General features: G+C 34.3%; 1 protein-coding gene across 2 annotated transcripts; it reads left to right on the top strand.

Annotated features, from left to right (window-relative positions):
* The first annotated feature begins 686 nt into the window (after positions 1-686).
* Positions 687-6,149, top strand: PABPC4L (poly(A) binding protein cytoplasmic 4 like). Of its 2 annotated transcripts, none has more exons than XM_010357616.2 (2): positions 687-770; positions 1,239-6,149. In XM_010357616.2, exon 2 carries the CDS (start codon positions 1,459-1,461, stop codon positions 2,569-2,571), a length of 1,113 nt encoding a protein of 370 aa, XP_010355918.2. In that variant the 5' UTR covers positions 687-770; positions 1,239-1,458; the 3' UTR covers positions 2,572-6,149. The 2 variants fall into 2 exon arrangements, with proteins under 2 accessions (XP_010355918.2, XP_030774336.1); XM_030918476.1 differs by having other exon boundaries at positions 699-825.
* The last annotated feature ends 16,610 nt before the right edge of the window (positions 6,150-22,759 follow it).

Genomic DNA, 22,759 nt, shown 5'->3' with positions numbered 1-22,759 from the left:
TCACACTTAAAATATCTCTAAGACAAGTGCCACTGCTTCCACGTAACTAGATGTGAAAGCTAACCTGAGGCTAAGATTTGTTCAATAAATACTGCACATCCCTTGTCTGCAAGTCCCTGAGAATAAAGTGCACATGGCTTCTATTGTTACAAAATATGCAATATTTTGTAATTAGACAAAGGCCAGGCAAGTACAGGGTAGTGTTAGAGTTTCTAAGAGGGAAACCTAAATTGTCAGAGGAGTTTAGAAAAAAAAAGTATCTATTTGGAAAAAGCATTTTAACTTATTTCTGAAGAACACATTTTTATAAAGTTGGCTCTGAAAAAGGCTAGTGTGTCTTGGAGTTTCGTAAGGGGAACTAAGCAGCAGTTGAGGCTGGAGCATTTCAGGAATCCTGCAGAACTTCATAGAACAAGGTGCGGATGTTGGACCTTATCCAAAAGTTAAAGGAAGCCACTGGAGGGTTTGAAGCCAGGAAGTGACAGGCCCTGATCCACATTTGGAAAGGCTCTCACTCTGACCCATGCAAAGCCCTGCGGGCGGGTGGGTTTATTGGGGCCACTCCCCTCGGCTGCCTTTCTCCACCCCAGTCACCGCCTCCTGCTTCTCAGCTAAGCCATCTGAGGGGGTGGGAAACGTGTAATAGGGGCGGGGGGAAGAAAAACGTTCTTAAAAAAATATTAAAAAGAAAACATCTCACTTGGCAGCCAGTGCGCGGGAAGTTCAGCGAGCGAGTTCCGGGCTTCCCGCCCGCCCGCAGAAGATCGCCGGTGAGCCCCCAGCCCCCGCCTGGCCCCCCGCTCTGCCGTGTCCGTCAGTCAGTCGGTCTGTCAGCCTCCCCTTCCCCCACGCCTCCTTTCTCCGGGCGCCGCGCGGGTCGGGAGGTCGGAGGGGCCCCCTAGGTGTTCAGGACGCCCTTGGTCCGCGTCGCTCCCGGCAGCGCCTCGGCGGCGGCGCTTGCAGAACCCGGTATCTGGCAGGTTCGGGTCTCTGCCGCGCAGAACCTCGCTGCCTATACTCCACGGCCGGGGCCTCTGACGCCTCCGCTTGTGGAGTTCTTCCCGAGCGGCTGTAACTTTAAACCACTCTGAGCGAGGCCTATTTTTATTCAGAAACCAGCGGCTAGGGCGTCTGTGGAGAATGCTCAGATGGAGGGCCAGCCCGCCACTTGAAGTTTTCTCACAAATCTGAGGGAAAAGAATGTCTTGTCCTAATAACCCCTCTTTGCGATTTCACAGCTCTGTTGCCACTTCGTAGCCAGATTGGTGGCTGTGGGGACCTTTGGATGAGGGTGTTGCCTGAGCTGGGGGAGCTGTGTCTGAACTCCATTGCTTGGTCTTTGTGTGGTGATCCCGAGGCCTCCACACTTTAGCCGGGCCAAAGCTGTGGCCTACTACCCCTCAAGGGGATTGCTCCAAGAGCTCCGGGGGACAGGCTCGCAGTGGCAAGGACAAGGAGATGAGTGTAGCAGCCAAGTACCGCATGGCCTCCCTGTATGTGGGTGACTTGCATGCAGATGTCACCGAGGACCTGCTGTTCAGGAAGTTCAGCGCTGTGGGACCCGTGCTGTCCATCCGCATCTGCAGGGACCAGGTCACCCGCCGCTCTCTGGGCTATGCCTACGTGAACTTCTTGCAGCTGGCTGATGCCCAGAAGGCGCTGGACACAATGAACTTTGACATCATAAAAGGCAAATCCATCCGTCTCATGTGGTCTCAGCGTGATGCCTACTTGAGGAGATCTGGAATTGGGAACGTGTTCATCAAGAATCTGGACAAATCTATCGATAACAAAACCCTTTATGAACATTTTTCAGCTTTTGGAAAGATTCTTTCCTCCAAGGTGATGAGTGATGATCAAGGCTCCAAGGGCTATGCATTTGTGCACTTTCAGAACCAGAGTGCTGCAGACAGGGCCATTGAAGAGATGAATGGAAAACTACTCAAGGGCTGCAAGGTGTTTGTTGGCAGATTCAAAAACCGAAAAGATCGTGAAGCTGAACTCAGAAGCAAAGCCAATGAATTCACCAATATTTACATCAAAAACTTTGGAGGTGACATGGATGATGAGAGATTGAAGGACATTTTCAGCAAATATGGCAAAACTCTGAGTGTTAAGGTGATGACAGATTCCAGTGGGAAATCCAAAGGCTTTGGCTTTGTGAGTTTCGATAGCCATGAGGCTGCCAAGAAAGCTGTTGAAGAAATGAATGGAAGGGACATAAATGGGCAGCTGATTTTTGTAGGCCGGGCGCAAAAGAAAGTAGAGCGACAGGCTGAGTTAAAGCAAATGTTTGAGCAGCTGAGAAGGGAACGAATTCATGGGTGCCAGGGAGTAAAGCTCTATGTTAAGAACCTTGATGACACCATTGATGATGAAAAACTACGAAACGCATTTTCTTCATTTGGATCAATTAGCAGAGTTAAGGTAATGCAGCAAGAGGGCCAGAGCAGAGGGTTTGGCTTGATCTGCTTCTCCTCTCCAGAGGATGCTATTAAAGCAATGACTGAGATGAATGACCGCATCTTGGGCTCCAAACCTATTAGCATTGCCCTGGCCCAGAGATATTAGGAAAGATAAACATTCCTTCCCAGTTAGCATCTGCAGCAGTTGGGGAAATGATAGTGATCTCTGCCTGAATTGACCTCAGTAAATTTCATATTCCACATGATGGGTGCTTAGTTTAGTGAATTTTATGATAAAAAGTTTTTTATACAAAGCCATTTTTTTTCTTTGTTGGAAAAATAAATGGAGCTTAGTTCATTTTACAGAGGCACATTTTCTAATTTTAATATTGCATATTTTTCTTATTTTGATGTGTTCATAGCAATAAGTATAAATAGATATATTTTTATTACATTTGAACCAAATGAAATAAGGTAATTATTTGAATTTATTGCATATTTTATTATTTTAGTAATATTGCTAGCTTTAATTTCTTCTATGAAAATATGCTCAAAATAGTTCTTACACCTAAAGATTCCAAAGTATTTTTACTGACAGAAATTTTCTAATTTTTCATCCAAGTTTTGAGAAATCAGACTTTTAGAAATTTATAGTATAAATTTAAAGATCTAATTTCATTTTGAATAAATGCTTAAAGTACTCAGATATAGTTGAATTTATTTTAAATTTATATCCTGACGTGCTTGTTTTTCGGATGATTTAAATTAAGATGATGGAGGTTTTTAATGTTGCCTGAAAACTGGCTTTATTTGTTTTGTTCTTTCCATTAGTTGACTATAATTCAGGTACTTTCTTGTTAATCTAAATTGTAACTTGCACTGTAAAACCTTAACTTCTACATTCCTTAAGTTATATATCTGTATCAACTCAGGTGACCCAAAGTTGGCCTGGTCTTAAATCTCTTCATACCTATATGGCTTAATATTTTCCCTTAAATTTTTACCAGATGCTATTATTATGAAAGTCATGTATACAGATTATAGAAATTCTGTTTAAAAACTTTTAAAATCTGTTTTATATCGTTTTGTGTAGTGATATTCTCTTAGGGTTCAGAAAAGTAAGTTCCTCTATTTTTATAAACTCACATCTCCTTTTATTAGACTATGGCAGCTATGTAACCCATTAAGGTTCACTTTTAGCCTTCATTGATCAGAAAGTCACTGACCAATTTTCTGATAAATTGAAGTTACATCACTTACTCTGTTTTCTAGCACAATTTTTAGTTTAGAACCATTCCCCTATTTCCCTTTCTCTCCTGCCTTTCATCTATATTCCTCAGCTTTTTAAAATACTTTCTAAAAGATTTTTGTTTGTTTGTTTGTTTTATGTGGGCTTTTAATATGTGCTGCTTCAAATCCATTTGGAAATCTTGGCAAGAGTTTTTTATTTACATTTAAGTAATTGCTTTACAAATTCTGATTCATACCAAAGTTACCTAGCAAGCAAGTGCTTTTGTTTTTGCTGTTTTCATATTTTTACTTGGCTTTGTTGTTTCTTATAACTATTATTCACATCCTTTATTTCATATATTACTAATATAAAATAAATACTAAAATATTTTTTGGCAATACCTCGGTTTATGAATGAGAAAAATTTGTTACCTTTTATTTGTATAGAAATTATGCGTATATTCTTTGCACATTTTCTAAAATAAAAATAGTTTAGTCCATAAAAAGATTGCATATAATTGTATTATGCAAACCAATTCCCTATTATAATTTGTTACATATTTTTCTGTTTTTTTCTCTCTCTACATATATACATACACCTAGGTAATTTATGAAAAATAGGGTAATATTGCAAATGTTGTTTGAAATTGTTTTCTTAATTAAATAATATGCTATGGTCAACTTCTATGCTCACAATAATCATTTGTGTTATAATCTGAGTGACTTTTATGTTTTGTTCAATGATTGTACCAAAATATAACTAATTTCTTATTGATAAACTTATACGTTGCTAGATAATTTCTTCCTTTTTTCTTTCTTCCTCTATCATAAATAACTTGGAGATTAACATCCTTGCAAATTTGTATATGCAAATATGTCTGTTTTCTTAAGAAAATGTTTAGAAGTGGAATTAATGACTAAAAAAGAATCAGTTTTAAAAAGTAATTTTGATAAATATTGCTTAAATGCTGTCCGGAATACTTGTGGCACTTACATTTCCATTGTCATTGTAGGAGAATGCCTATTTCCATATGCTCCAAGAAACAAGGGTTTTTTAAAAAAGCTATTGGTCAATTCAACATGATATGTAAAACAAACCATTTCATCATTGCTTTATTTCACTTTTGTAAATTACAAAAGTTAAACAGCATTTGTGTACTCAATGACCATTTGTATTTTCATACTTATGAGTTAATGTGTCATGATCATAATTTATTTTCTTGTTGGAGTTTTTTTTATTTACATGGATTTTTAGATTTCTTTGCATATTACGACATTTTAGACTTTTTCACCTGATATTTCATTTTCTTTACAGTTTTGAAGATTATTCCAAAATTAAATGTTAAGCTGGAAAGTTTCAGTATTTTACTTAAATGGCTTTGATGTCATGCTTCAAAATATTTTGAACATTTTAAATATATACATTCACACAAATATATATACACCCACACAATTTATCTGTATTGTGTTTATGACTTTCAGAATTTCATATTCTCCATGCTTCTAACTAAAATTTTGGTGCATAAAAAGTATCTTATATAAAACCTATAGTAAATCTTTTAAAAATGTGCTTTTCCATCTTTAATAACATATGTTTTGGTAAATACCTGATTCAGAGAGCCAATGAATTAGAGTTGGTGTATGAGTTTCACATAGATTCTTATACTAGGTAAGTATTTACCAAAACATATATCAGAAGCAGAAAGTTGTTGAAAAGGTTTACCAGACAAGAAGACTGGAAAGTGTATTAAGTGTGCCTGGCCTTGACATCTTATTCTGTATAATCTAGTCTCCATCTTAATTCAGAAAAACTAATCTGTAAAACTGTTCAAATATTTGAACAATATTTGATAATGCTTACATATATTTTCAAGATAATATCAGGAAACAGAGTTCTGTCATATATGTAAGGAATTAATAGGACATAACATCAGATGTCTAGATGAATTATAGCTGTGGCTTAATTACACAATAATCTGCCTTCTTAGTAGAAACTGCTTATTTCCAGCATTTACTGTAAAAAAGTGACTAAGTTAGTTTACAAAAATATACAATCCTATGGATTTCTTTAATTTATTTAAATTTTGTACATTCTAATTCTTTTTGGTGTGTGATAATAGCAAGTTATCTTAGTGGAAAATACAGATTCATTCATTAAAGGGTATTAAATCTTTTGAGCCCAAGTGCCTTAATAAATAAGTAGAATCTTCACTTTTCTGATAAGCATTCCAGTAAAAACTAATGTACATAGATATGCCTTGAGCCACTGTTTCTACTTTCACCCGTCTCTCCACACATATTGCCACTTCTGCTGTGTAATTGCCTGCTTATGTGTACAGCCATTTCAATAAATATATTATTTTAACATTTGATCTTTTCAATTTCAAATAGGAATTTATAGTTGGTAAAAATAAAAATTTTAAAGTGATTTAATATTGTCATTTTCATGTTCTCAATATTTTTATAGATCCCCTGAGAAAATGTCAAATAAAATATAATATTTCAGAGATGAAAGCATGTTTGAAAATGATTTTTATTTATTATAAAGTATTTCTGATTTTCCAAAGATCAGTTATCTTAAGAGTGAACTGAAAATTGCTTGTGTTTTTTAGTGAAGATACTTGTATTGCAGATTTTCAAGGACAATTTCTTTATGAACTAGTATTTCTTTTTTAAGTTACTCGTAATTATGAGCTCACAATTGAAAACAAAACACTAATATACATCAAGTTTTAATGAGGAATAATTAACTATTTTAAAGACATTTATGAATTTATTGTTAAATTCAACTAATCTGTCAAGTGCTTAGAATTGGCTTACTCATAGTACGTTTGGAAATATGCCCCATAATATAATTTAAAAAATAGATATAATAAAACAATAGAGGAAAAATATAATTTTAAAAACTCTACACTTTCAAAAATAGAACAAATTAAATACCTTCAGGATACTTTTGACATATATATATCTCCCAAGTGTATGTGTACTCAAGTCTGAGTTACACATACACTTGGATTTGAATTTGATAAAGTCAGAGTATTTTCCAGGTTTGCCCAGGGGAAATATGTATAATTCAGTGTTGGTTTTGTCTCATCGTCTTGTCATATTTTAGAGTTCACAGAATGCTCTGAACTAAATTGTAGTTGCCCTGAATGAAACAATTGAATCCAAACGAGAAGGAAATGCATCTTCTTAGTGGTGTTCTTAACTGTAGTAGAGAAAACACCTTAACTTCTGAGAGAGATTCATAATTTGAACAATGATATTTCATCAGATTTTATTAACCCATTTATATTTACATCATCTTATATATTTAAAAAATCCTTATTTTGAAGTTTTGCCAAACACTAATAACACATTTGAGTTGCGAAGGCAATATCACTGAAGTGGCAGATATAATTATTGTTTTTATTTTTGCATTCAGTGAATACCAGTCATATTTCATTTTTGTTTGTTTTTACAATCAGTATCTTCAGAAGAATTTTCTTATTTCAGGAAGCCATGTCTAATGGTCTTGTAGGGCATCACAATTTTGATTTACATTTAATTTCATCTTTGTACATGTGCTAGTAGCAGCCAATATTAATTCCTTGAAGTTAAAGTAAGCCTTTATAATAGTAGTTCCAGCAAATCTTTGTTAATCAAAGACATGCCTCACTTTGAATGCAAGCTAAATCTTAGAATTATAACTAGATTGTTTTGACACATTATTATTTTACTGAATTACCATAGGAAACATTAGAAACCCAGTATTATTCACCACTCTAATCACTAACATTTTATATATAGTTTGTATACTAATGATATTTATATTGTATACATTGCAATTGTCAAAAGGCCATCAGTTATATGGTACTCCAATTTTTAATATTTATTTTGATTTTAATTAAAAAGATATTGGTAAATGCCAATTTGATCATATCATTCTTCTCCTTAAAAACCTTTCATGGCCTTCCATTACTCTTAAAATTGGGTATAAATCTTTACTGTGTCCTAGGAGGCCTTGCATTCTCTGGTCCTTGTGTATTCTTTAAATCTTTGCTTGTGCTGCTATTTCCCTTTGTCAATATACTGGAAATTAATTGGTCTTGTTTCAACTCCTTTAAAACTGTCAGGCTGCTTCCTACCTCATTAAAAGCTTTAACCTTTTAACAGATAGAAGACTGTGTATTGTACAGGTGGAACAAATCTTCCAACTGATTTATGAAAAAATATATGGTGAAAGTATTTAATTACCTCCTAGAAAACAAGGTATTTATAGGTATAGGTAGCCAGGAATAGGTTTTTGTTTCAGAATTCTCAGTGTAAGTTTTATTGGTTCTGTTTATGTGACATTCTTTTTCTTAACCAATCACTGTAGCCAAGGTAATGAGACTTGCTGATTAACCGGGGTTAGGTAACATATTCAAACATTGAGCAAAAATATCCTTGACCAAGAAAGGTAGAGGTTGTTTTTCAAGGAAAAATCAAGATACGAGTGCCGAAAAAAGTGTGAATTGCTGTAGAATGAATCTTCCCCTGCACCAGGATCTACAATAGATGATCTATTACAGATAAACTATTCCCAGTGCCTGGAATACTCTCCCTTAATTTTAATCTGACTGACTCTTGCTTATCTATTTTCAAGCACAGTCTTTTGAACTCTCAGTAATCCTATTTCTCTCTCTACTTTGCTAGCATAGCACTTATTAGATGAGCAAAATAAAACTTCTCCATTCCCAAGGCAGGCAACGTAACTTTTTTTTTTTTTTTTTAGTAGCTGGCTCATTAATTAATCCTCATTTATCAGTTGAAAAACTTATTACACATAATTGCCTACTCTTTTCTATTTCTCAATACATGTAACTACACTGCTAACCTAATATATGGCCTGAAAAGTTCTGTCTTTTTCAGGTTTCTTTCACTATACAGGTGACTATAAAAGCATAAAATTCCGAGTTAAGTTCAGGAAGTGACAGAAGAACATTCTTAAGTTTCAAGATCTAAGCCACAGTTTTTATCCATGTTTTTTAATTCTCTAAAATTTATTTTACTGAATATTTATATGGATATAACTAACTACTTTTTTTTTCTATCAGTCTAATGTTCTAATGTTTCTTTTATACCTCTCTATAGGGACCCTTGTGGAGAGACTAGGTGTTTGGGAGAGATCTAGATATTCTTATGCTTCTGGACTTGCTAATATCAGAAGCCATCCAAACCAGACTAGATTAAATATTGATGCCCAACATGGACTTGGGCTCATATACACAGTCTAGAATTTGGGAGCCAAATCGAAATATGTAAATAATCTTCTTTTCAAAATGAAAATATTTTTCTTTTTTCTTTTCTTTCTCTCAAGGGACAGGAAAGTCTCCCTATAAGATGTTAACCTACAAAAACTATGATACCTTTTTTCAAAATTACATCACATATGAAAGTGTTACAGGGAGAAAAAGAGTAAGTTTCTTGGAGAAGCCAAGGAGGATCATCTTCAAATATTTATATTTTTAAAAAAATATTATTTTAAGTAATAGCTCATTCTTCACATTTCTGCTTTTTCATATTTTAGGATATAGGATGGGTATATTTATTTGTGGGATATCTGATCTTATTCTAGAAGGATCATTTGAAAGAAACTCTGTTGCATAATAAAAATAAAAGTAAAGTAAGTTTCAACTCTTTAAATAGATGAAGTAGGGGGTAGGGAGGAGTATTCAGTAGAAAATCTCTGCTTCTTACTGAATCTTTTATCGGGTATTGGCTTACGAAGTGCATACACTATGGCAGCACAAAACTAAATAACTGTAGGCAAAAAAAAAGTTGAGCAAATCAACATATTGATGAGGGATATTCATTTAGGTAATTTTTATTATGTAGAACTTATGTTAAAGAGGTAATATCCACAATAGAAAATTGCAGAAATTTTAAGCATGTAACTTAATGATTTAAAGTGTGTATTTTTTGTAACTACCACTCAAGTCAAGAAATAGAACATTACCTGTACCCCTCCAACTCTCTCCCAATCACTTGTCTGTCTCACTTATTCAAATATAAACTCTATCTTGACTTCAAACTCTAAAGTTTAATCTTGATTACCTTAAATTTTATTCAAATTGATTCATAAAGCATGAATCCTCTTGTGTCACATACTTTTACTCAGCATATTTTAGTGAGATTCATTTCATACCACTGAGTTTAGTAGTAGTGTGCTGATTGTCATCGTCATATTCTTCTGTTGTAAGACTGTATGACAAATTATTTATTCTTTCAGCATGAATAAACATTTGGGTTGCTGTGGTGTTAGAACAATAACAAGTAATGCCACTATAAAAATTATCATAGATGTCTTTCTTTTTGACTGAGATGTAATTCAGATAGTATAAATTTAACTATTTTCAGGTATAAATTTGCTGGTTTTTAGTGTATTCACAAGATTGTGCAAAATCACCACTATCTAATTTTGGTATATTTCCATCACATCACAACAAAACCTCAGGCCAAGGAGCAGTCACTTCCCAGTCTCCTCTCCTGACAGCCTCTGGCAACCGTAATATAGTCTGTGTCTCTAGGAATTTGTATATTCTAGACCTTTCATATGTACATACATGTAGTATAAATAGTATTATATAATATATGATCTTTTGTTTCTGCCTTCTTTCACTTAATTTTTTAAAGTTTCATCCATGTTGGAGTGTGTATCAGTACTTCATTTCTCTTTGTGACTGTATAATATTCATTTGTGTGAATAAACCACATTTTGTTTATTCATATAGCATTTGATGGACATTTGGAATGTTTCTACTCTGGCTATAATGAATAACACTACTATGAACATTCAAGTACAGGATTTTATATGAATAAATGTTTTCAGTTCTCTTGGTTATATTAATAAGCAAAGACAGTTTCTTATTGTCATTATCAATTTTATTCATCTTTTCAAAAAAACAACTTTTGGCTTCATTTTTTCTATTGTTTTTCTATTCTTAATTTTGTTTATTTCTGATGTAATCTTTGCCATTTCCTTTTTTTTTTTTTTGGTTGCTTGGGGTTTCTGTACTTTTTTATTTGTATTTTCTTAAGATGAGAAGTTAGGATACTGATTTGAAATTTTTACTTTTTTTAAATATAGATATTCACAGTTATACACGCCCTTCAGCACGGCTTTAGGGGCAACCAATATGTTGGTGTGTTGTGTTTTTGTTTTCATTGATCTTAAACTGCTTTGGTATGTGTTTTGTTTTCATTGAAACCAAAGTATTTTCTAATTTCCCTTTTGATTTCTTCTTTGACTCGTTGAGGATTTAGGAGTTTGTTTTTAACTTATATATATTTATATATTTCCCACATTATTTCCTGATATTAATTTATCATATAATTCCATTGTGGCTGGTGAACATACATTTTATTATTTCAATCCTTTTTTAACATTTATTTAGACTTACTTGATAGCTAACGTGGCGTATTCTGAGGAATGTTTCATGTGTACTTGAAAAGAAACTGTGCATTCTGCTGTTATTGGCTGGAGTACTGTATAAATAAGTGTTAGGTGCAGTTGGTGTATGCTATTGTTCCAGTCATGTATTTCCTTTTTAATTTTCTGTCTGGTTGAAGCATATGGAATGCTTAAGCAAGCAAAATATCAGTTAAGATATAGAGTAGGACAAATGGACCCAATTGACATATATAGAATCAAGAGAAAACAACTGCAGAACACGTTAGTTTTATGTATAAGTGGAATATTTTAAATCATGTACCCAATAATGAGCCATAAACATAGCCACAATACATTTCAAGAGACGAATACATACTGAATATTTCTACTGTCAATTATGCAATTCAACTAAGGATCAAGAAGAATATATAAGTAGAAAATCCTTACATATTCAGAAATTAAGAGATACACTATGAAAGCACAATGGACATTTAAAATACTTTAAATTGAGGCTGGGTGCAGAGCCTCATGCCTGTAATCCCAGAACCTTGGGAGGTCGAAGTGGGCAGATCACCTGAGATCAGGCGTAAGACACCAGCTTGGCCAATGTGGAGAAGCCCCGTCTCTACTAAAAATATGAAAAATTAGCTGGGCGTGGTGAGGTGTGCCTGTAATTGCAGCTGCTGGGGAGGCTGAGGCAAGATAATGGCTTGAACTCGGGAGGCAGAGGTTGCAGTGAGCCGAGATCGCACCACACCACTCCAGCTTGGGTAACAGAGCAAGACTCTGTCTATATATATATATATATATATATGTACATATACTCAATTCATATATACATATATATATATATATATACGAATTGAGTATTGTACAATGATTATATAAACTATCCAAACTTATGAGATGTATTATAGTCATGCTTTGTGGTTTATTTGTAGTCATAAAAATGTATATATTAGAAAAGAAAATGTTGAAGAAATGAGCTAAGTGTTCATCTCCAGAAATTGGGAAAAGGACAGGAATTAGAATAAAGTAAAAGAAAATTAAGAATAAAAATTAGAGAAATAGAAAAAAGGAAGCCCAAAACCACCCAAGAACTGAAGGGTGCCTATACAAGTCTGTTAAAAACATGAGAGATTCTACTTCGTCTGTAAATTGCTTCAAAGTTACCACATTATTCTAACAACAACTAAAAAACTTAACAGACTGAAAAATCAACAACTCTTAGATATGTCAGAGAAGTATGTGTCAGGGCAAACCACTGTCTCGAAAATTAGAGAGGCAGATAGACAGATAAAGAGAATCACAATTTAGCATAACAGAGGCTCACAAGCAGAAACCTGTATGGTAACCAGTACTCAAGTAGGAAAATATAAACTGGAATGGTATTGCTGATGGCTTAATGTAGATAAGCCTGAGAGATCAAAACTGCAGGCAGACACAGTCCTTGGGGGTTCCCACACTTTTGTGAGTTTTACTTCCAGGAGCTTTCCCAGGAGCTCTCCCAGTTTCTCACAGTGAAGAACAGAGTAAAATTATTTTATGGTTCTTACCGGGTAAGGGGAAGACGATATTTTGTTATACTTAATAAGGCCTACCCTCAAGAGAAACTATTTTCCCAGAGCCTAACCTAGGGGGTTTTGTTAGACCTTGACCAAATCAGGGGAAGGTAAATGCACAATTCAGTCAACTCTAGTTATTTCATACAAAGGAAGGCCTTGAACAAAGGAAAACAAAACCAACAAAAACAAAAATGAAAGTGTTTATGAAGTTCACAGTGCAAGGGCACAGACTCACTAAAAGACTGAAATCTAATCATAAGACTACAGAATGCTTCCCTTCCACCCACATCTTACCACTTACATTACTAAAGACCTAGGTACTACAGTTCTTTTCACCACCTGTGTGTAAAAGGAATACACACACATACACATACACACACACGGTATATATGTGAATGTATATACACATGGTAAAAGAAACTATATACATACACACACCATTTATACTATGTATATATGTGTGTACATGTATGTGTACCATGTATATCTGTATGTATACATGTATACCATATATATCATGTATATGTGTGTGTACATATATATACACACACAGTAAAAGGAACTGTGTGTGTGTATCTATATACACAAACACACACATCTGCCTGTCAACAAAAAAGGTATATATTTGCCTGTCAACAAAATTGTAAAATATACTAAATGGCAAAATACAATTTGAAGAGATAGAGCAAGCATCAGAACAACACTCAAATATGACAGTGATGTTGGTATTATCAAATCATGAATTTAAACAACTTCAGTTAATATGTTAAGAGCTCTAACAGAAAAAGTAGACAATATGCAAGAATAGATGGACAATGTATGCAGAGAGATGAGAATTCTAAGAAATCATCAAAAAGAAATTCAAGAGATCAAAAACACTGTAACAGAAATGAAGAATGCCTTTGATGGGCTCATTATTAGTAGATTGGATAAGGCTGAGGAGAAAATCCCTGAGCTTGAGAATACTTTGACAGAAACTTACAAAACAAAAAACACGTGAAGAAAAGACCAAAAAATTTATCCAAGAACTGTGGGACTACAGAAGGTATAACATATGAATAATGAAAACATTAAGTGAAGAAGAAAGAGAGAATGAAACAAAAGAAATACCTGAAACAATAATGACTAAGAATTTTTCAAAATTAACATCATACATCCGACAACAGATTCTGGAAGCTCAGAGAACACTGAGCAGGATAATTAGAAACAATACAAAACTATGCCAGGAAGTATCATATTCAAACTGCAGAAAAATAAAGATAAACAAAAAGTTTTGAAAAAAGTCAGAGGAAAATGACATCTTATCTAAAGATGAGTAACTGAGTTCTTACTAACCATGCAAGCAAGAAGTTAAGATTTAAAGTGTTGAGAGAAAAGAAAATAAAACCAACAAACAATAACTTCTACATCTTAGAATTTATATTCTGCAAGATCATTCTTCAAAAGTGAAGGAGAAATGTAAAACTTCCCCAAACCAACAAAAATTGAGAGGATTTGTTGCCAGTACACCTGCCTTGCAAGAAATGTTAGAAGTTCTGCAGAGAGAAGGGAAATATTTTAAGTAAATAATTAACATCTACATAAAGAAAGGGAGATCCTGGTGAATAAATAATTGAAGGTAAAATAAAAATATAATTTATCTTCCCTTTAATTGACCTACCAAATAAAAGTTCATCCAAAATAATTATAGCAACAATGCATCTGATTATGTGTGATCATGAACTGGGCACTGTGGATATTAACCACTTCATGGGCATACACTTGCCCTTGTATTACACCAGAAGTGATATAGTGTTGTTATTTTTTCTTTGTAATTAGTGGACATGGATTCGTTGGAAAGTATATGGTAATCTCTAGAGCAACCACACACACACACACACATACACACACACACACACGAAAAATTAAAGAAGTATAATGGATATGCTAAGAAAGAGAGAAAATAGAACTATGTAAAATGTTCGGTTAAAATTATAAAAGTTAGAAAAAGTGTGGAAGACATAAAAAAGAGGGAAAACATAAGCACCAAATAAAAAATGAAAACAAATATGACCTATATTAATCCAACTAAATAAAAATTACTTTAAACATCAGTGGTCTACAGATACCAATTAAATGACAGAAATTAGCAGATTGTATAACAAACAATATATCTTGTATATAAGAAACTTACTTTGAATATAAAGTCACAGGTAAATTAAAAGTAAAGGAATGAAGAAAGTAAGGAGATGAAATCTGCTAACTCTAATAAAAAGAAAGCGGGAGTATCTATATTAATATCAGACAAAACCGACTTCAAAGTAATTTATCAGGGAAAAAGGAAGGGCATTACATAATAATTAAGGAGTCAATTCTCCAAAAATACATATTGATTCTTAATGTGTATGTGCCTGAAAACAGAGTGTCAAAATATTTGAGATGAAAACTAATAGACCTTCAAGGAAAAATAAATGAAAATCTATATATAAATCTAATATTATAGTTGTAGACTTCGACACCTCTTTATCAAAAATGAACAGACAGAGGCAGGCAGAAAATTAGTAAAGACATAATTCAACTCAACAGCACCATCAGTCAGCTGGATATAATAGAAATCTATTTATTCCTTCATCTAGTATTGCCCATTCAAGGTAAAACCTATCAGCAGACTAGGAATAGAGAGGAACTTGCTCAGCTTGATTTTTTTTTTTTTTTTTTTTTATTATACTTTAAGTTCTAGGGTACATGTGCATAACGTGCAAGTTTGTTGCATATGTATACTTGTGCCATGTTGGTGTGCTGCACCCATCAACTCGTCAGCACCCATCAGGTCATCATTTATATCATGTATAACTCCCCAATGCAATTCCTCCCCCCTCCCCCCTCCCCATGATAGGCCCCAATGTGTGATGTTCCCCTTCCCGAGTCCAAGTTTCCTCATTGTTCAGTTCCCACCTATGAGTGAGAACATGCGGTGTTTGGTTTTCTGTTCTTGTGATAGTTTGCTAAGAATGATGGTTTCCAGCTGCATCCATGTCCCTACAAAGGACGCAAACTCATCCTTTTTTATGGCTGCATAGTATTCCATGGTTTATATGTGCCACATTTTCTTAATCCAGTCTGTCACAGATGGACATTTAGGTTGATTCCAAGTCTTTGCTATTGTGAATAGTGCCGCAATAAACATACGTGTGGATGTGTCTTTGTAGTAGAATAATTTATAATCCTTTGGGTATATACCCAGTAGTGGGATGGCTGGGTCACATGGTACATCTAGTTCTAGATCCTTGAGGCATTGCCATACTGTTTTCCATAATGGTTGAACTAGTTTACAATCCCACCAACAGTGTAAAAGTGTGCCTATTTCTCCACATCCTCTCCAACACCTGTTGTTTCCTGATTTTTTAATGATTGCCATTCTAACTGGTGTGAGATGGTATCTCATTGTGGTTTTGATTTGCATTTCTCTGATGGCGAGTGATGATGAGCATTTTTTCATGTGTCTGTTGGCTGTATGAATGTCTTCTTTTGAGAAATGTCTGTTCATATCCTTTGCCCACTTTTTGATGGGGTTGTTTGTTTTTTTCTTGTATATTTGTTTGAGTTCTTTGTAGATTCTGGATATTAGCCCTTTGTCAGATGAGTAGGTTGCAAAAATTTTCTCCCATTCTGTAGGTTGCCTGTTCACTCTGATGGTAGTTTCTTTTGCTGTGCAGAAGCTCTTCAGTTTAATTAGATCCCCATTTGTCAATTTTGGCTTTTGCTGCCGTTGCTTTTGGTGTTTTAGATTTTTTTAAAATCTATAAAAAACACCCTATAGCTATTATCATACTTAATGGTAAGAAACTTGAAGCTTCCCTGCCAAAATCAGAAACAAGGTAAGGATGTCCCCTGTCACCACTATTGCTTTTTAATGGTGTACTGGAAGTTCTAGCTGATAAAATATAACTCAAAAAGGAAATAAAAAGTATACCAGTTTGGAAGGAATAAAATGATGTTTATTCACAGATGACATGATCATCTATACAGAAAATCCAAAAGAATCAATAAAAATATATATTGAACTGATAAGCAATCATAGCAAGCTTGCAGGATACAAGTTTAATACACAAAAGTCAATTCCTTTTCTATATATCAGCAATGAACAAACTGAAATTGAACTTTAAAACTCATTATCATTTGTATTAATAGCTTAACAATTATGTATTTAGTTATAAATATAAAAATATGTGTAGAATATGTATATAAGGAAAACTATGAAACTGATAAAATAAATCAAAGAAGAACTTAACAAATAGTCTGTGTTCATGGTTAAGAAGATTCAGTATTATCACAATATCAGTTCTTCCCAAATTAGTCTACAGATCCAGTGAAATCTCAATAAAAATCCCACTATGTTCTTTTGGTGGATATTGACAGACTGATTCTACAGTTTATATGGAGAAGTAAAAGACCTATAATAGCCAATACAATATTGAAGTAGATCAACAAATGTGGGGGACACTAACCCAATTCAAGACTTATTATAAAGCGATAACAATCAAGACAATGTGATATTGAGAAAAGATCAGTTAAATCGATGAAACAGAATAGAGAGCCCATGAATAGAACCACATATAGTTGACTGATCTATAACAAATGTACAAAGAGAATACAAATACAAATTTGATAGAATAATTGGACATGCATATGTAAGTAAATTTATCCAGACACGGACCTTATACTTTCCACAAAAATTAACTCAAAATGTATCATAGACTTAGATGCAAAACTCTAAAACTTCTAGGAGACAACATAGGAGAAAATCTAGATGACTTTGAAAGTGACAATGACTTTTCTTTTTATTATTATTGTACTTTAAGTTCTAGGGTACACATGAACAACATGCAGGTTTGTTACATATGTATACATGTGCCATGTTGGTGTGCTGTACCTGTTAATTAGTCATTTACATTAGGTATATCTCCTAATGCTATCCCTCCTCCCTCCCCCCACCCCACGACAGGCCCCAGTGTGTGATGTTCCCCACCCTGTGTCCAAGTGTTCTCATTGTTCAATTCCCACCTATAAGTGAGAACAGGCAGTGTTTGGTTTTCTGTCCTTGTGATAGTTTGCTCAGAATGATGGTTTCCAGCTGCATCCATGTCCCTACAAAGGACATGAACTCATCCTTTTTTATGGTGTATATGTGCCACATTTTCTTAATCCAGTCTATCATTGATGAACATTTGGGTTGATTACAATCTTTGCTATTGTGAATAGTGCCACAATAAACATATGTGTGCATGTGTCTTTATAGCAGCATTATTTATAATCCTTTGGGTATATGTCCAGTAATGGGATGGCTGGGTCAAATGGTATTTCTAGTTCTAGATCCTTGAGGAGTTGCCACACTGTTTTGCACAATGGTTGAACTAGTCTACAGTCCCACCAACAGTATAAAAGCATTCCTATTTCTCCACATCCTCTCCAGCATCTGTTATTTCCTGACTTTTTAATGATCGTCATTCTAACTGGTGTGAGATGGTATCTCATTGTGGTTTTGATTTGCATTTCTCTGCTGGCCAGTGATGATGAACATTTTTTCCTGTGTCTGTTGGCCACATGAATGTCTTCTTTTGAGAAGTGTCTGTTCATATCCTTTGGCCACTTTTTGATGGGGTTGTTTGATTTTTTCTTCTAAATTTGTTTAAGTTCTTTATAGATTCTGGACATTGGCCCTTTGTCAGATGGGTAGATTGCAAAAATTTTCTCCCATTCTGTAGGTTGCCTGTTCACTCTGAGGGTAGTTTCTTTTGCCGTGCAGAAGTTCTTTAGTTTAATTAGATCCCATTTGTCAATTTTGGCTTTTCTTGCCATTGCTTTTGGTGTTTTTTTCATGAAGTCTTTGCCCATGCCTATGTGCTCAATGGTATTGCCTAGGTTTTCTTCTAGGGTTCTTATGGTTTTACGTCTAACATTTACGTTTTTAATCCATCTTGAATTAATTTTTATATAAGGTGTAAGGAAGGGATCCAGTTTCAGCTTTCTACGTATGGCTAGCCAGCTTTGTCAGCACCATTTATTAAATAGGGAATCCTTTCCCCATTTCTTGTTTTTCTCGGGTTTGTCAAAGATCAGATTGTTGTAGATGTGTGATATTATTTCTGGGGGCTCTATTCTGTTCCATTGGTCTATATCTCTGTTTTGGTACCAATATCAAACTGTTTTGGTTACTGTAGCCTTGTGATACAGTTTTAAGTCAGGTAGCATGATGCCTCCAGCTTTGTTCTTTTGGCTTAGGATTGTCTTGGCAATGCAGGCTCTTTTTGGTTCCATATGTACTTTAAAGTAGTTTTTTTTTTTTTTTTTTTTTTTTTTTCCAATTCTGTGAAGAAAGTCATTGGTAGCTTGATGGGGATGGCATTGGATATATAAATTACCTTGGACAGTATGGCCATTTTCACAATATTGATTCTTCCTATCCATAACATGGAATGTTTTTCCATTTGTTTGTGTCCTCTTTTATTTTGTTGATTAGTGGTTTGTCGATTAGAGGTCCTTCACATCCCTTGCAAGTTCAATTCCTAGGTATTTTATTCTCTTTGAAGCAATTGTGAATGGGAGTTCACTCATGATTTGGCTCTCTGTTTGTCTGTTATTTGTGTATTGGAATGCTTGTGATTTTTGCACATTGATTTTGTATCCTGAGACTTTGCTGAGGTTGCTTATCAGCTTAAGGAGATTTTGGGCTGAGATGATGGGGTTTTCTAAATATACAATCATGTCATCTGCAAACAGGGACAATTTGACTTCCTCTTTTCCTAATTGAATACATTTCATTTCTTTATCTTGAGTGATTTCCCTGGCAAGAACTTCCAACACTATGTTGAATAGGAGTAGTGAGAAAGGGCATCCCTGTCTTGTGCCAGTTTTCAAAGGGAATGCTTCCAGTTTTTGCCCATTGAGTATGATATTGGCTGTGGGTTTGTCATAAGTAGCTCTTATTAGTTTGAGATACATCCCATCAATACCTAGTTTATTGAGAGCTTTTAGCATGAAGAACTGTTGAATTTTGTCAAAGGCCTTTTCTGCATCTATTGAGATAATCATGTGGTTTTTGTCTTTGGTTCTGTTTATATGATGGATTACGTTTATTGATTTGCGTATGTTGAGCCAGCATTGTATCCTAGGGTTGGAGCCAACTTGATCATGGTGGATAAGCTTTTTGATGTGCTACTGGATTTGGTTTGCCAGTATTTTATTGAGGATTTTTGCATCGATGTTCATCAGGGATATTGGTCTAAAATTCTCTTCTTTTTTTGTTGTGGAGAGTGACAATGACTTTTTAGATACAACACCAAAGACACAATTCATGCAAAGTAATAGATAAGGTGTAATACATTGAAAAATTCTGCTTGACAAAATATATTGTCAAGAGAATGAGAAGACAAGTTACACAATGAGAAAGACACCTGATAAAGGATTATTATCCAGAATATAGAAAGAACTATTAAAACTCAAAAATAAGCAAATGAATTACCTGATTTAAAAAATAGGCAGAAGACATCTCATTAAAGGAGATACACAGATAATGACTAAGAGTATGAACAGATGTCAGTAGAGACTCACGAATAAAAATAACAATGCAGTATCTTTACAAACTTACTAGAATAGCCAAAATCCAAAACACTGAGAACATCAAATTCCAAAAAGGATGTACAACAACAGGAACTCTCATTCCTTACTTGTGAGAATGCAAAATGATACAGCCATTTTGTTAGAGAGTTTTGTAGTTTATCCCATAACTAAACATATTTCTACCATACTATTCAGAAATCACACTCCTTGGTATCTACACGAAAGAGTGAAAAGTTATGTCCACACTAAGGTGTCCTTCAGTAGGTGAATGGAAAAATACACTGTGATACATGCACACAATGAAATATTCATCACTAAAACAAAATGAGCTGTCAAGTCATGAAAAGATATGGAGGAATCTTAAATGAATATTATGAAGTGAAAGAAGCCAATCTTAAGTGGCTATGCCATTAAAGGGGAAAGGACAGGGAGTCCTTTCCCCTTTGCTTATTTTTGTTGATTTTGTTGAAGATCAGACAGTTGTAGGTGTGTGGTATTATTTCTGGGCTCTCTATTATGTTCCATTGGTCTATGTGTCTGTTTTTGTACCAATATCATACTGTTTTGGTTACTATAGCCTTGTAGTATAGTTTGAAGTTGAGCAATGTGATGCTTTCAGCTTTTTTCTTTTTACTTAGGCTTTTCATTAGGCTCTTTTATAGTTTAATATGAATTTTTAGATTTCTTTTTCTTTTTTTTTAGTTCTATGAAGAATGTGTTTGGTAGTTTGATATGTATAGCACTGAATATGTAAATTGCTTTGGGAGTTTTTTAATTTTTGGTTTTTTTTTTAGTTCTATGAAGAATGTCTCTGGTAGTTTGACATGTATAGCATTGAATATATAAATAGCTTTGGACATTTTAACAATATTGACTCTTCCTATCTATCAACATAGAATGTTTTTCCATTTGTTTGTGTTATCTCTGTTTTATTTGAGTAGTATCTTGTAATTCTAATTTTACAGATATTTTACTTTGCTGGTTAGCTGTATTCCAAGGTATTTTATTTTATTTTTTTGTGTGTGTACCAATTGTGAATGGGATTGTGTTCCTGATTTGGCTCTCAGCTTGGATGTTTCTGTTGTGTATGAATACTACTGATTTTTATATATTGATTTTGTATCCGGAAACTTTGCTGAAGTAGTTTATCATATCTAGGAGCTTTGGGGCAGAGACTATGGTGTTTTCTAGGCATAGAAACATATTGTATGAATTACAGGGATAGTTTGTCTTTTTCTCTTCCTATTTGGATGCCTTTTATTTCTTAGTCTTTCCTGATTGCTTTGGCTAAGATAGCCAGCACTATGTCAAGTAGGAGTGGTAAGAAAGGGCAACCTTGTTTGTTCCAGTTTTCAAAGGGAATGCATCCAGCTTTTGCCATTCAATATGATGTTAGTGGGTTTATCATAGATGGCTCTATTTTGAGGTATGTCTCTTTAATGACTAGTCTGTTGAGGGTATTTAACATAAAGGGATACTAAATTTTATTGAAAGCCTTTTCTACATCTGTTGAGATGGTTATGTGGTTTTTGCTTTTAGTTCTGTTTCTGTGATGAAGTACATTTATTGATTTGCATATGTTGAACCAACTTTGCATCACTGGGATAAAGCTTAACTGATCCTTGTGGATTAGCTTTTTGAATTGCTGCTAAATTTGGTTTGCTTGAGTTTTATTGAGGATGTTTGCACCTGTGTTCATCAAGAATATTGAATTTCTGTCATTTTGCTATGTCTCTGCCAAGTTTTGGTATCAGAATGATGCTGACCTCATAGAATGAGTTAGGGAGGATTCTCACCTCCTCAATTTTTTGGAATAGTTTCAGTAGGAATGTTACCACCTCTCCTTTATTTATCTGGTAGAATTGGGGTATGCATTATTCTGGCCCTGAACTTTTTCTGCTTGGTAGGCATTTGATTACTGATCCTTTTCTGGAACTTATTATCGATCTCTTCAGGGATTCAGTATCTTACGGGTTCAAACTTGGGAGGCTGTATGTTTCCAGGAATTTATCCATTTTTTCTAAATTTGCTAGCTTGTGTGCATAGAGGTTTTTATAATAATCGCTGAGGGTTTTTTTGTATTTCTGTGGAGTCAGCAGTAACATCCTCTTTTGCATTTCTGTTTGTATTTATTTGGATCATCTCTCCTTTTCTGGTTTATTAGTCTGGCTAGTGGTCTATCTATCATTTCTTTCTTTTTTTTTTTTTCTTGAAAGAATCAGCTCCTAGATTCACTGATCTCTTGTATGATTTTTTGCATCTCAGTTTCCTCTGGTCAGCTCTAACTTTGGTTATTTCTTGTCTTCTGCTAATGTTGGGGTTGGTTTGGTCTTGTTTCTCTAATTGTGATATTAGGTTGTAAATTTGAGATCTAACTTTTTAATGTTGGAGCTTAGTGCTATGAATTTCCCTTTTAAAACTGCTTTGGCTTTGTACTAGAGATTCTGGTGTGTTATACCTTTTTTTCTGATTAGTTTCAAATAATTCTTTGAATTCTGCCTTAATTTCATTATTTACCCAAAAGTCATTCAAAAGTCAGGTTTTTA

Source organism: Rhinopithecus roxellana, chromosome 2 (assembly GCF_007565055.1).
Source record: "Rhinopithecus roxellana isolate Shanxi Qingling chromosome 2, ASM756505v1, whole genome shotgun sequence".
Taxonomy (NCBI): domain Eukaryota; kingdom Metazoa; phylum Chordata; class Mammalia; order Primates; family Cercopithecidae; genus Rhinopithecus; species Rhinopithecus roxellana.
Note: the sequence above shows the minus strand (reverse complement) of the source record. Positions and strands in the feature narration are given on the sequence as shown.